The 13,656-nt window shown below is 37.8% G+C and overlaps 1 protein-coding gene across 1 annotated transcript; it reads right to left on the bottom strand.

Moving 5' to 3' along the window:
- Positions 1-596: 596 nt before the first annotated feature.
- Positions 597-11,505, bottom strand: LOC149812555 (fatty-acid-binding protein 2-like). Its single transcript, XM_089993079.1, has 9 exons — positions 11,467-11,505; positions 9,743-9,818; positions 9,461-9,563; positions 8,963-9,031; positions 1,825-1,861; positions 1,611-1,685; positions 1,480-1,531; positions 1,355-1,399; positions 597-1,112 (listed from the first exon to the last, which is right to left on the bottom strand). Exons 1-9 carry the CDS (start codon positions 11,503-11,505, stop codon positions 1,015-1,017), a joined length of 594 nt encoding a protein of 197 aa, XP_089849205.1. The 3' UTR covers positions 597-1,014.
- Between the last annotated feature and the right edge of the window lie 2,151 nt (positions 11,506-13,656).

The raw sequence follows: 13,656 nt of genomic DNA on the forward strand, positions 1-13,656 counted from the left end.
TTGGGTCCCCTGCGGCTGAAGCTGGGCGGGCAGGACACCAGGCTGTCCGCTTTCACTCAATTTTGGGTTGCCTGTTTGCTTCATTGTCTACTTGTGCTTAATTCTTCCCACCAGCAATAACAATTTTCTTTCACTAAAAAAGAAAAATGACAAATTACACAGCCTTTGGAGTCGCCCCTTGTCGTTGCTATTTTTGACTGTGGTAACGTTTAACATACTATACGGCAGGATGAGAACCATTTTTCAGGTGCATCTAAACTGGCAAGAACAACAAGTGCCAAAGGAACTTGCCATCCTACAAAGCTCATGCACACCACCATATATGCTCATCTACAAAATCATCAACTATACATGGATTGGTAGTCACACAATTTATGTATCTTCAATTCCAATCTCGTTGGCGGCTGAAAGGAAGGTTAGGGTTTACATGCACCCATGTTACTCCAACATTGCTTTCAATGGATCCAGCGTTATATGTGAAATCTTTTGATCCAACAGAAATCACAGTTATCAAGTCAAGCTATAACAGAAAAGAAGTCCCTTTTCCATCTCAACCACAGTAGCATTCAAAGTCCAACCAGATCACAAGGATATCCGATGAAGAATGAGCAGCATTTTCCAAATAATATAAAAGTAATCCAGAGTTTCCTGGGAAAGAATTATTTTTTACATAAATTGTCCATTAAGAAAAGAATCCAATATGACCCAGCTTTCCACATACTGTGGATCCGTTTCTGATTCTCTAGCCTATACACCAGACAGATAATCTATAGCTGTAAGTAATGCTTTAGTTCAAGCATGAAAGCATCATGACAAGTTGAAAGGAAAAATACCCCCCAATAAATCTTCTTGTAACTGGCTGAGGATTGGCAAACCATGCACCTAGTGCCCAGTAATATATACCTTCCACTAGTAACTTATTAGATGATGATGACATTGTCAACCAACTGGCCTTAATGCCATATTGACAGGATTTGTCGAACATCCGCATAATGCACGTCGGCCCATTGCACATCAACACCTTTTGATCATGTCAGCAACGTTTTCACCAATCTCCTGCTTTGTCTGAACTGAAACTGGAATGTCCCCTATGTACATGTCAAAAAAGGCTCCTGCGATTAAAGTCAAAACACATTTGTTACAACAAAAACCCCAGGTTTGAAAGAACGTGCTGATAACTCCTTAGATTCGTTTAGGGGTATTGCCAGTGAGGTTGTACCAACAGATTTTAGAAGGATGATTCATTTTCGTAATTCTTCCACAAAAACTACTTCATTTATGATCCGACGTTTCCAAGCCAAATCAGACCAAAATGTATGCATAGAACACTAAATGAAAAGCACAAGAAACTTACTGCATAAATCCCTATTTTGGACTAACCCAATCTGTTTTCCACCAACTGCAGTTGATCATTTTATTGAAGTCAGAAGTGCTGAATGGAGGAGGAACAAGTATGGATTGGCTATGATGGACACTTACTCTCTGTTATGAGTTGCCCATCAGAAGTCCGTCGAAAATCAATTGTTGTGCCCTACAAACATATTGATATCAAACTTCTAATTCCATTTTCATAGAAGCAAAGAACTAAGAACAAAAGAACAGGAAATTACCACAGATAAGGGGATATCATTATGAAAATATGAGCCGAAGACCCTCAAGCAGTCATTATCTGCATCTGGGTTCATCTTTTAAAAAGTAGAGAGAAAATCAATAGGGATTTCATTTAAGTCATATATGTGCATGTGTGTGTGTGTGCACGCATAGAGAGAAAGAGAGAGAGAGAGAGCACAACTGTTCACATTTGTGCGTATGCCTGTTTTATACCTTCAGCAAGCGGGTCCTGAGAGATCTTTCAAATACACTGCAATGAGAAAACAGGAACATATCATGAGCAACATTTCGGTTATTTTTTTCATGTAGGTGATTTGGGAAGGAAAACAAAAAATTTGTGGTAAAAATACACTTTTTAACATCAGTTAAAGCAGCAGCATTAGATTATCCCAACACTAAACAAGGAACAAAAATTGCATTTTTTTTTCTTGATGACGATCATAATTTTCAAAACACATTCATGATATGTAAATGACTAACTGTAACATCCTTCCTCACACCCCCCACAACCATCATCCACCCATTCCACAAAACTAGCTACTCACCCACTCTTTTTTATCTGTTTGTCTGGCTGTGTTAAAAAGAAGGAATTTAACCAGACATTTTTCTTTTTTTGAAAAAACTAAATGGTGGACACATTAATTTAATAACAAGAAATAGATAATGCACTAAACATCTGAACGAACCAGACATCAGATATAAAGGATTTCATATTATATCATCCGTACTTAGCAGTGCTGATGTCAGCATTGCAGACGGCATAATCAACCATACCTGAGATTTGGTTGAATTATTAAAGGATAGAGAAGGAGAGAAAAGAAGACGAGAGAAAGAGATTGAAGAAGATTGAAGGAAGAAAGAACTGAAGAAAAAGAGGGAAGAAAATTTATTGAAGAAAGAGATGAAAAAAACATTTATGGAATCAGAGGGTATGCAGACAGCTCTGGGTCTTCGTGGTGAATCTTCCTGCTTTCATACCATCTGAAATTTGAGAGAGAGAGAGAGAGGTGATCGGCAGGTATTGAGAGGCGAAACAAACCATCCAATAGACTTGGATCTCTAGATATTCTCGTTCTCTAGGTAAAATACCAGAAATATCCTTGACTTGTACAAATATTACAAAACTGACACTATTATACATAACAGAACATAAACAGCCACAAGCGGTGTTAGAATGGCTAATTTTCTACCTTCATCTCCCCCCTGCCCCTCCCCCTCCCCATCTAAATCTTGGGTCAATATTGTTGAGGACAACTTTTCCATCAGCATCTACTTATCAGTACATGGTCTGGCCCTTACAAGGTATGCTTTTAGCAGGGCTCTCTGCAGGGTTCTCAACTAAACGCCTGGAATATCAGTTAGTTGTTGACAAACTATGCTCCTTATGGCTGTCCATTAAAGATGTTCGCTTCTCCCTGCTTTTGAATGGCCTCTTTTTTAACAGGGCTGTGAATGATGATGATTGGCAAACGATCACGCGTCTTCGTGCTTGGAAAGTTTCAGGCCGCACCTTAGTTGTTAGTCGTTGGACTCCTGGCTAGGGATGGCAGTGGACCGGGGCGGGGGTGGGGGACAAGGTCTCCACCCCCGCCCCATTTCAAAATCCGAACCTCCATCCCTGCTTTCATCCCCGCACGGGGATGGATTTTAACCTCCATCCCCGTTTCATGTCCTCCATCCCCGGTCCAAACGGGGGTGAGGCGGGGCGGAGCCCCATTTTCCCTTAGTCTATAATCATCCCTTGAAGGATTGGGGACGGGGTCGGGCGGGGCAAGGTGGGGATTGAGACGGGGATGGGGCAAGGCAGGGGAAAGCATAAGTCCATCCCCGGGGATAGATTTTAACCTTCATCCCCACCTCCATCCCCGTTTCATGCCCTTCATCCCTGATCCAAACGAGGTGAGGCGAGGCGGGGCCCCATTGTCTCCCGGTCCACTGCCATCCCTACTCCTGGCTTAGATCTTTCAAGCTGTGTGCCCCTTTGGATTTGTCTTCCAAACCTCCCAGTTGAGTTTTGGAACAATCAATTCTTCGAAGGAGTTGCACGCCTCCTGCACGGTTCACTACTGGAAGTTGACAACCAAACTTGTAACCCTGATCGCCTAGCTTATGCTCGTTTGTGTATTGAAGTTTCTCTCAATTTCTCTCCTCTGTCGTTCATTACTATTGTGGTTGAAAATAGTAAGACTTTTCGATAGGAAGTTGAATACGAGGGTCGTATTCACCTTTGTTCTGCATGTGGTTCATTAAATCATTCTTAGCATGTGTCCCTCCCTTCATAATGCGTCTCAGTCGTCATTCCAACCCCAATCAGATAGGTGGTTTGAGGTCAAAGTTTCTCGCAGATCTTGGCATTCGCCGCAGAATCATGTTTTCTCTGTAGATAGTAATTGTTTTCACCATGGTTTAAAAACTCGCCAGGTCAACCCAGTGACTCGGTTGACTCGGCCCGAATCGCCCAGTTACTGGGTTAAAATCCATGTTTGACTCATAATTTACAAAACTCGGCTGAGTCATGGGCTGACTCGACCGAGTTATACATATATAATATATTTCATACATAATTACATATATTATATAAAATAAAATATAAATATTATGTATATTATTTATAAAAATATGGTTATGCATATATTAATAAAAGTATACATTAAATATATTATAAAAAATATCATATAATACATATTATCTATGTCACAAGGATTCGGCTAGGAGGGTACCGCACCCGCGTCGACGCGACTCGACGCGGGTGCGGGTGCGGGTGCAGGTGCCGCACCGGGTGCGGTCAACCCGATCCTGGGTGCGTTGACCGCACCCAGGATCATTAAGGTCCATTTTAAAAAAAAAAAATTTTGCCCAAATGGGCTTACGATTTTTTTTTTAAAAAAAATTATGCAGCTGACAGGATCATTAAGGTCCATTAATGCTGTCAGCTGCTGTCAGCAGCTGTCTGTCAGCTGCTGACAGCAGCTGACAGCTGGAAAAAAAAAAAAAACCCGCCTATTCCCCTGACCCCCTTTATATTTATATATATATATATATATTACATTTTTGCCCCTGCCGCACCCCCGCACCCCCGCACCCGCACCCGCACCCGCACCCGCACCCATGTGACATAGCATATTATATACAATATATTAGTAACATACTATATACATATATTTACATATTTTATATAAAATATAAGGTTAACATGACCCAGCCGAGTCACAGGTCAATCAAGGACAAGTTGAGTGACGAGTCACTGGGTTTTAAAACTATGGTTTTCACATGTTGGGTACTCTATCAGATGAAACTGCTGATGTACAACTCCCACCTTCATCATCAAACACCAGCCACTTAGTTGTTCGTGCAACAACCTCTCCTGTTGCATCTTATTCACAATGTTCTCCAACTTGTGGACAGCCTTCTAAGTGCAATCATGGTGTTGTTCCACCGCATCGAGCAGCTCCCCAGAAGATTTCCTCTTTCACTCTATAGTCTCCAATACTGGTCATGCAGGTGGCCTCAGCCGTATTGTGTCTTTGGGACAGTTGCAAAGTGGAACTCATGGATGTTGATTTTTCTCTATGCTGGCTGATAGGTACCTTAAGGACTTAGACAATGGCCATCTTTTCAGGTAGTGGGAGTTTATCTTCCTCCCTCACTTGCGGAGTGAATGTTCATCTTTTCCATTCTTTCAGAGGATCTTACAACAACTCTCATTTCCGTTTATGGTGTTGGGAGATTATAATGAAGGGAGATCTGCAAGTGACAAGTCTGGTTTGCCCACTTGTCTTCGTTCATGGATTGCTTTCAATAACCTCCATGTTTCATAGGGAGAGCCAGGCTGGAGGCCTTTGGAGCCAATTGTTCACTTAAAGTCTTGCTTAAATCTTCAGCGGATCACAATGGTCTTCTCTTTTTAAAAGGTCCCCTTCCAGCTTTAAACCTTTTCATTTTTTTCAGATATGGGCAAGCCATGAAGAATGCAAGAGAATTATAGCGCATAGCTGGAAATGTTAAAGTATAGTGTATGTATTTTTATATCTAACTGATATACTTATATTTATACAATAAATGTATATCAGGGGTATTTTCATCATTTTATGACATAATTTAATACAGTCCAATAGGGACTGTAGTGCCTTTTTTAGTTTTTTAGTTTTTTTATGTTAGTCAATATGACTGATGGAGAGGCAGCCCAACTCCCTTTCATTGTATGTGAGGCTCCACTTTATGTATAATATGCTTTACTAAGCATATGAGCTGTTATAATAAAATCAATTTTTTACATTGTGCTCCTGTGGAATTTGTGCATTTGTATATCTCTTTTATGAGATTGTTATAAGTCAATTAAAGACCATATTGTATTTGTGCACTTATGTAGCCTTTAGTTGATATTGTGATTGTGCACATCTTGTTTCATTTCATGGTATCAAAGCTTGACGCAGGACCCCGCCTACCAAAATCATCTATGAATTTAACATAATATGAATAACCACCTTTTGATAATAATGGGAGCGGGACCCCATACATCTGAATGGTATTTTTGAAAGAAAGAAGCGTCATATTATTGAAATCAATAAGGACCCTACTCATTTCAAAAGAAATTTCAAAAAAAAATTGGGCTGAAGCCGCTCTCACCGTGGTATATTTAATAAATAGAATGCCTTTTCAAACTTTGGAAAACAAATCTCTAATTGAAAAACTCTTTAAAATCTCTCCCGATTTGAAAAGATTAAAGGTCTTCGAATACAAATGCTTTGTGTTTCTTAAAAAATATAACAAACTCTCATAAAGCTATAAAATGTGTTTTTCTTGGACATGCCGAAAATAAAAAAAGCTATCGATGCTATGATCCAAAAATTGATAAACTTTATGTCTCTAGAAATGTAACACTTCTTGAAAATGAAAATGGATTTGATCTTAAAAAACCTAAAGAAGAATCCGAGTACGCCTTCATGTTTGAATTGTTACCTAAGTCAAATAATGAAATTATTAATAATGATGATATTGATAATTTTGAGTCAAATAATGGACCAAGTGAAGAAAGAGAACCAACTCATAACCTTTTGCAATACTCTAGATGAGATAATGGAGAGCATTCATGTGCTTTTGAGAAATATAGTCAACCAACAAATGTTGAAGAGTCTAGTGTTAAAAGATCTAAACAGATACATAGGCCTCCAAATAGGTTTGTCTCTTATGAATCATTTTCTCCGAACTATAGGGCATGCATTATAGCAATTCATTTAAATTATGAACCATCTAACTATAAAGAAGCTAAAAACATAAAAGAATGGGTAGAATCCATGAAAATAAAATTAGATGCATTACATAAGGCCCATACTTGGGAAGTGCAACATCTTCCTAAGGGAAAGAAGACAACATAATGTAGATGAGTATTTAAAGTTAAAACAAAAAGTGACAGGTCCCTAGAAAGATATAAAGCAAGATTAGTTGCAAAAGGGTATTTCCAGGAATATGAAATAGATTATGAGAAAACATTGGTCCCAGTAGCTCGCATGACCACAGTCATGGCTCTAGTTGCAGTAGCATCCATTAGAAAATGGCCTATATATCAGTTAGATATCAAGAATGTTTTCTTAAATGAAAATTTAAATGAAGAAGTTTACATAGATCTTTCTCCTAGTCTTACTATTGAAAATGAAATGGTTCTTCATCTTCAAAAAGCTTTATATTGGCTTAAACAAGCTCCTAAATCATGCTATAATCGGTTTAGTGGAACTGTGTTGAATCTTAGATTTAAATCTTATTATATTGGCACTATTCTTTTTGTAAGATCTACAACTTCCTCTCTTATTATTCTGCTCTTGTATGTTGATGATATGACCATTGCTGGGAATAATCAGAAGAAAATTAAAGAAATTAAGATTATGCTTAAGAAATCTTTTGATATGACTGACCTTAGTTTTTTGAGATATTTTTTAAGAATTGAAGTAGTATACTCGCCAAAAGAGTACATTTTTCTCTATGCGCAATATGGATGAGATCAGTTGGACCAATAAGCCAGCTGACTGGGATGTGTGTAATGAGCTTAACCTGCACATTTGATTTTGTGGATTGATTGTATAGTTGTGTATCTCTATTGTACATTTGTATATAGTTTTTCTCAATAAAGGGGCAGGGGCCCTTAGCCCTCGTTTTTTCATAAAAAACAACATAAATACGAGAATCTAATAAAATACATCACATAAACAACATAAATATGAGAATCTAATAAAATCTATAACACTCTCTAACAATCAAATTGTTGGTAAATGGGAAGTTGTTGATGCGATGCGTAAAAAATATGTAGTTTACACTCAAGAAATAAATTTGATATGTGTAAAGAAAATGAGGAAAGAAAAGGGGTCTAAAGTTGGGGGAGATAGTAAGAATTTGGAAAGGAGGAAATCCATAATACTGCACAACATCTTGAGCAATCAAATTATTGAGAAAAGGAAAATTATTTCTTTCTATGGGTGAGAAAAGGAAAGTTATTGATGATGAGATGCAAGTCCTTTGTGCATAAAAAAAAAAGTAGTTTACACTCAAGGAATGAATTTGATACTTGCAAAGAGCATGAAGAGGATGGGGTCTAAAGTTGTGGGAGATAGCAAGAATTTGGAAAGGAGGTTGTATATTTCATCTTGTGTTCTCGACTTACTTGGATTGGATCAAGAACGCATACGATAGGAACCAGGATAACAGCTAACCTTCTTGTTGACCCCTAATTTTTTTACTACATACTAGACCAACAATCAGCTAGGTATAGGGTTGCATGTGTCCATACAAATTCTGTGATCAGCACTCCACACGTATGCAAGTCTGGCCTACTTTCATATTTATAGGAGGGAAGGACTTCTAGAAAATTTGGATCAAGCTTCAATACATAGGAAAGGAAAGACTTCCAGCAAATCTGGTTCAAGCCCAATGGGATTATTTTGGAACCAGACATCATTAACGCCCTTGAAATATTCAAATCACTTATTTCTTGAAACTAGCATTCAACCAACTCAGCAAGCAATCAACAATAACATGTCAAATTTCTAACATAAACTTGAATGCATGGATCTATTGGAAAACCAGCCCCACCATCGTTGCAAAGCAGTAAAAGTGTTTTTTTACAAGGAAAACCCCCACCAAGAACCGGGTCATTTAATGGGCCCGCCTCCCTGCAAGGTAAAACCCCGGGTTGAGCACTGCAAAGCGGTAAAAGTTAAGCAATAGTTTTTAACTCTTATATTAGAGCTGCAGAAAAAAATTCATTTCCTTCAATTTTTCAGGTTTTGAATGTGAACCAACCGTTAAGTCCAACTAAACGTTTTCAACTTAGACAGGATAAGAACAACAAATTATCACTTACTCACGCACAGTGTTGATTTTCAGTCCTTTGCAGTTTACCACAAGCCTAACAGTCATGTCAATATCCTCCCTGGAAAACCCAAAAGAACATTAGTGGATGACTGAAACAAGAAGCGAGGTGGGGAAGGATAAACACATAATCCATCAGCCTTAGGTTTTGATATATTACATCCTTAGTGTATGATTCTACTGAGCCCACAATTAAAAAACAACTTGAATTGAGGAAACTTGTATGCTTAATAATGTACGTACTTTAAAGCTAAAAAGGAACTTACTTTGCAAAGGTGAATTATCCTCTATCATATCAGATAATAGTGCAACAGAAGGGAAAAGATGGCATGCCAGTGTATCATAGCATGTCTAAGTTGCATTTTTAGAATGCATAAAATCTAAAAGATTAGCCTGATACAACTAAAAGTATTGTGAATTACTTTGCAGGATATCACACACTTTGCAAAAATAAGAGAAATAAAAGAGCAAATCAAAGTTTAACAAGCACCTGAGAAGGTCCTGAAGAAATTCCTCCTGGACCTTTAGTTCATCGGGAGGCACAGATTTATACTTCTGACCCAGCTTCTTACAAACAGAGCCTGGGTGAACATCTGGATAAAAATAAATAAATAAACGATGCGAAAAAGGTATGCAGTAATCCAACTTTGCAAATGTTATGCAAGTAGGGCATCTAGGTTATTGACTACAGTTTAATCGAAAGAAAATGAGAATGTGCTAATACCCAAAGATTTAAAAGAAAAATGACTAATTCATCTAAATGCAAAATTACATAAACCAAATGCATAAACCTTCAAGGATTTCACTTTGATTACTTTCATACTCCTTGAGCCCATTCCCACAAGTACCTGAATTAACCAGCCAAAGTTACAAAAAATAAAATACAGAGATTCAGGCATACAGTTATACACTTATGTGATCAAATGGCAGGAAGCATGACCATAGACCAAATAACAAATATCAAAAAATGTAAAGCATTTTTTTCCTGGCAGTACACTGCACAACCACACACACACACACATAATATCAGTGTCATGATTCCAAAAGAGTGTAGGATATGAAAAATAGTTATCTAGAAACACACAGGCATGCATGCACACACCTATGGAGACAGTACAATTCTTCAAACCCATCATGGGTTGGGGTATAGACTAGTCTTACCCCACATTCATTCTTTCAAATTAAGCACACTGAAGAATAAAGAGTGAAATTCGCAGATGTCCATCAATATTTCAACTGAGATTTAACATTTCAAGAATCTCTAGATTGAAACGCAGCTCTGTTATGTGCAATATTGCATCAAAACCAACATTAAAAAAAATGCCCCAAATTAGTCTGATATCTTTTTTAATATTTAACTTTACATGTTCTAATATTCATAGAGTAAAAACCATTATTTCCATTAATGTCCTAGTTCTCACTCATCTTTATCCCCGTTTCCAAAGTACTATTTTACATACTTAAATTTTCATGTCAAACTAACCCTCAAGACTGATCATTTTTTCATGAATCCATTTTTTCGATTCTAGGCACCCTATATTTATTTACTTAATTTCATTGTGTTCATCATTCATTGCTCTTAGATTAGCCTCTTCACCCACACTTTTCCATGTAAGCTTGAGAAGCATTGGTAAGTAACTGGCTGCAGCAAGGAAATGCATTATGCACTTGATTGCTTTTCACTACAACTAGGTTTCCCCACCACAATTTTCCATGAACAGTTGAATGACAAGTCTAAATCAAGTTTCTTGTTGTTATGAAGTTTTTTGACCAGCTAATGAGTTTTAAGATAGCATATCATCTTTTATTATTGAATTCATTTCCTCAGATGATCACAAATTTACAATTTTTTTCCTTCTCATTCATACCTAATGTCTGAGGTGAGCAATGATCAGTCTTGTTCATTAGTTTCCATTATCAAAGTCAGGAGAGACAATTTTGAGTTCTTTTTTTTCTCCTGAGAGGAGAGTTCCTAAAAATTTAAGCAATAGTTTTTGCAACAAACATCTGTTAGCATTTGAAATCATTTGAATATTCAAGTTCTTTTGCATGCAACCTTAAAGATGTGATTCAGTTTTTTTTTTATTCAAAGTAGCTGGGGAATATCCCCACAAAACAAAGTTACAATTCTATTACATTCGATGTGCCCTGTTCAGGACACCAATCCTGCCGCTTATTTACCCAATACAAGCCATCCCCCACCTTAGTTCACTTGACATGGTGACAGAAGGCCCTCTAAGAACAAAAACTCTCCCTTCAGCTACATCTCGTGAATGGGCAAGCCAGGCCTCATTATTTGCACAAATATTTTTGAGAGGGAATAAAATTCTTGAGAGGAGATGACCAGTGACTTATCCATTGAGGCAAGACCTCTCTTTGTTATTTGCACAAATAATCACCTCCTTGTTCTGAAAACACCCATTTAGAAAGACAAAAATCAACCATTGCCAACTCTGGAAAAGTAGAATCCAGCCCCCTGTACAAACCACAGATCACCTGCAACATTCCTAAATCATTCTGAATTGCAAACACCATTTTATATCCAACTGAAGTATGCCATCCAAGATGTGATTCAGGTTACCAAGCACTAGGGATTCATCACTTTTCTATGTCCCTTTCAAGTGCTTTAACATTCAAAACCAACAAACAATTTTATATATATATATATATATATATATATATATATATATCAAAGTTTCTTCTAATAACATACATGTTTTGCACGTTTGTAGACACTAACACTGAGATCAACACTCTCAGAAACTTCTATTATACTTTTATTACAACACAATTAGATGATTCTATATTTTGATAACAAATTGAATATGTTCTGTTGGTCAGCATATATAACAAGAAATTTAATTGAGCTATACGCTAGATCGCTTGATGCACTTGGCTGCCTAAAGGAAAACCAGACTTGGGCAATGGAGTCCCTTTTTTGTCATGAATAGGTCAAATATATAAGGAGAATTTCTGTCATTGTATAGATGGCATATTTGTCATTTAGTGTCAAAATATGAGACAAAAACACTTTTCTCCTTCACTCAAGACATATCATGCATTAGGTACATTAGATAACTTGCATGATACGACCACAAAGAGTATTAAATGAAAAGAAAAGATTAATCCTTAAAACAGAAGCAGAATGATCCACAGAATGGACAATTTTCCCATGTAATAAAGGCAACATTAGAAGCAGGTCTGGTAAATGCAGTAACTTGATCCATTCCAGAGAAATGTATGCTACACATGGAGACAAAAAATAATGAAAAATCTTCGTTAAAGAAATAATGTCATCAAGAAACTAATAGTTTTTGTTCCAAGTATCATGTCATCAAGAAACTACAATTAGCATTTAAAGTGTACACCTTGGGAGAGAATAAGAGGGAGATAAGAAGAACATGGAAATGTAAGAAGCACTCCTAAAACCCCAAGATGATATGAAATATAAAGCAAACCTTGGGAGATAGCATGCAGGAAAACGAATCATTGTAGTTAGCAAGGATAAAAGCATAATGAGAAAAACACGAAGAATAGTAAATACCAAAAGACAGACTATAAAAACATACATGTGAAAACAACCACGCAGAAACCAATGGAATAAGCAATAAAGAGAGACGCCATCAAACAAAATTAGCAACTTGGAAAGGAACCATCACCAAGTCATTTCAAGACTTCCCAGTCTACTGTTCTGAAAATACGAAAGATTTTGTTTCACGCATATCCATATAAAACAAAATTCTATTTGTCTTAAGATATTTTCTTGCTATTACAGGCCAGAAAAGGTGTAAAAATAGACAAATTTCAGCTAAGGTTATTTTCACATTAAACACAGGATTATTGACGGATCTTAAACATATTAAAACAACAATCAGGTAAAGCATAGGAGATAGAAGTTCACCCCCGAAATCTTTCTGGATGTATTGCCATCAATGGAAGTTTTGTCCAATACTATAGGGAACTTAATCCCTGTTAGTGGTTCAACAGTGTCCCCAGCGTTCATCCAACTTCTGCTTAACAATGGAAGGTTAACACAGCCTTCAATCTCGTTTCTGCAAGGTGATAGATCCATCCCCATCTTTCTTCTTTCATCTGTACTATCCATAGGGATGGCCAGTATCCTTGAAGACCTTAAGTGTACACCAAGCAAAGGAAGTGAGCACGTGCAAATAAGTGACAGTTAAACATGAGAAACAAAAGGCACACTATATATATTTATTCAATACAAACATGTTGCACACGAAGTCTCAGAGAGCCTTGCAACCTGCCAGTAGTACAGGACTTGGTGTGGTGCATGTGCGAAAGAGGTGTGTGCATGCCACGGAGTGTGTCCTGTGCCTAAGTTCAGCATTGAGCAGTGCAAGGGAAATAGCATATACACTGGCGTGGTGCAGCGCAGATGCAGCAATGGATGCTCGGATGTGTGTGAAGTGTAGTGGAATTGCCCTAGGAGGGCTGGATTGGCTGGCCAGAGCGTGCATGGGGCAACTGGGCCAGCCCCGTAGCAAGCAGGCCCAAAGTGGGACTGCCCGTATGTGCAAAGGTTGTGCACGACCTCTTGTGTGCATTAGTAGGCGTGCACAACTTGGTGTGCGTGCACATGACATCCACGCATACTGCGTGTTGCGGAGCGTGGGCGAGTGGCGCACAGCCCGTTACACCATGTGCTACATGCGGCGCATGGTG

Source organism: Nuphar pumila, chromosome 17 (assembly GCF_984573655.1).
Source record: "Nuphar pumila chromosome 17, dmNupPumi1.hap1.1, whole genome shotgun sequence".
NCBI classification, from domain to species: domain Eukaryota; kingdom Viridiplantae; phylum Streptophyta; class Magnoliopsida; order Nymphaeales; family Nymphaeaceae; genus Nuphar; species Nuphar pumila.

What these genes read in the sequence shown, in the direction of transcription:
- LOC149812555 (XM_089993079.1), bottom strand. Translation starts at nt 11,505, where the DNA reads ATGGTGTTTGCAATTCAGAATGATTTAGGAATGTTGCAG. An exon ending in TCAGGACCCGCTTGCTGAAG is followed by an intron (nt 1,686 to 1,824) that starts GTATAAAACAGG and finishes ACTTTTTAAAAG; the next exon opens with ATGAACCCAGATGCAGATAA. An exon ending in CCAAAATAGGGATTTATGCA is followed by an intron (nt 1,113 to 1,354) that starts GTAAGTTTCTTG and finishes CTTTAATCGCAG; the next exon opens with GAGCCTTTTTTGACATGTAC.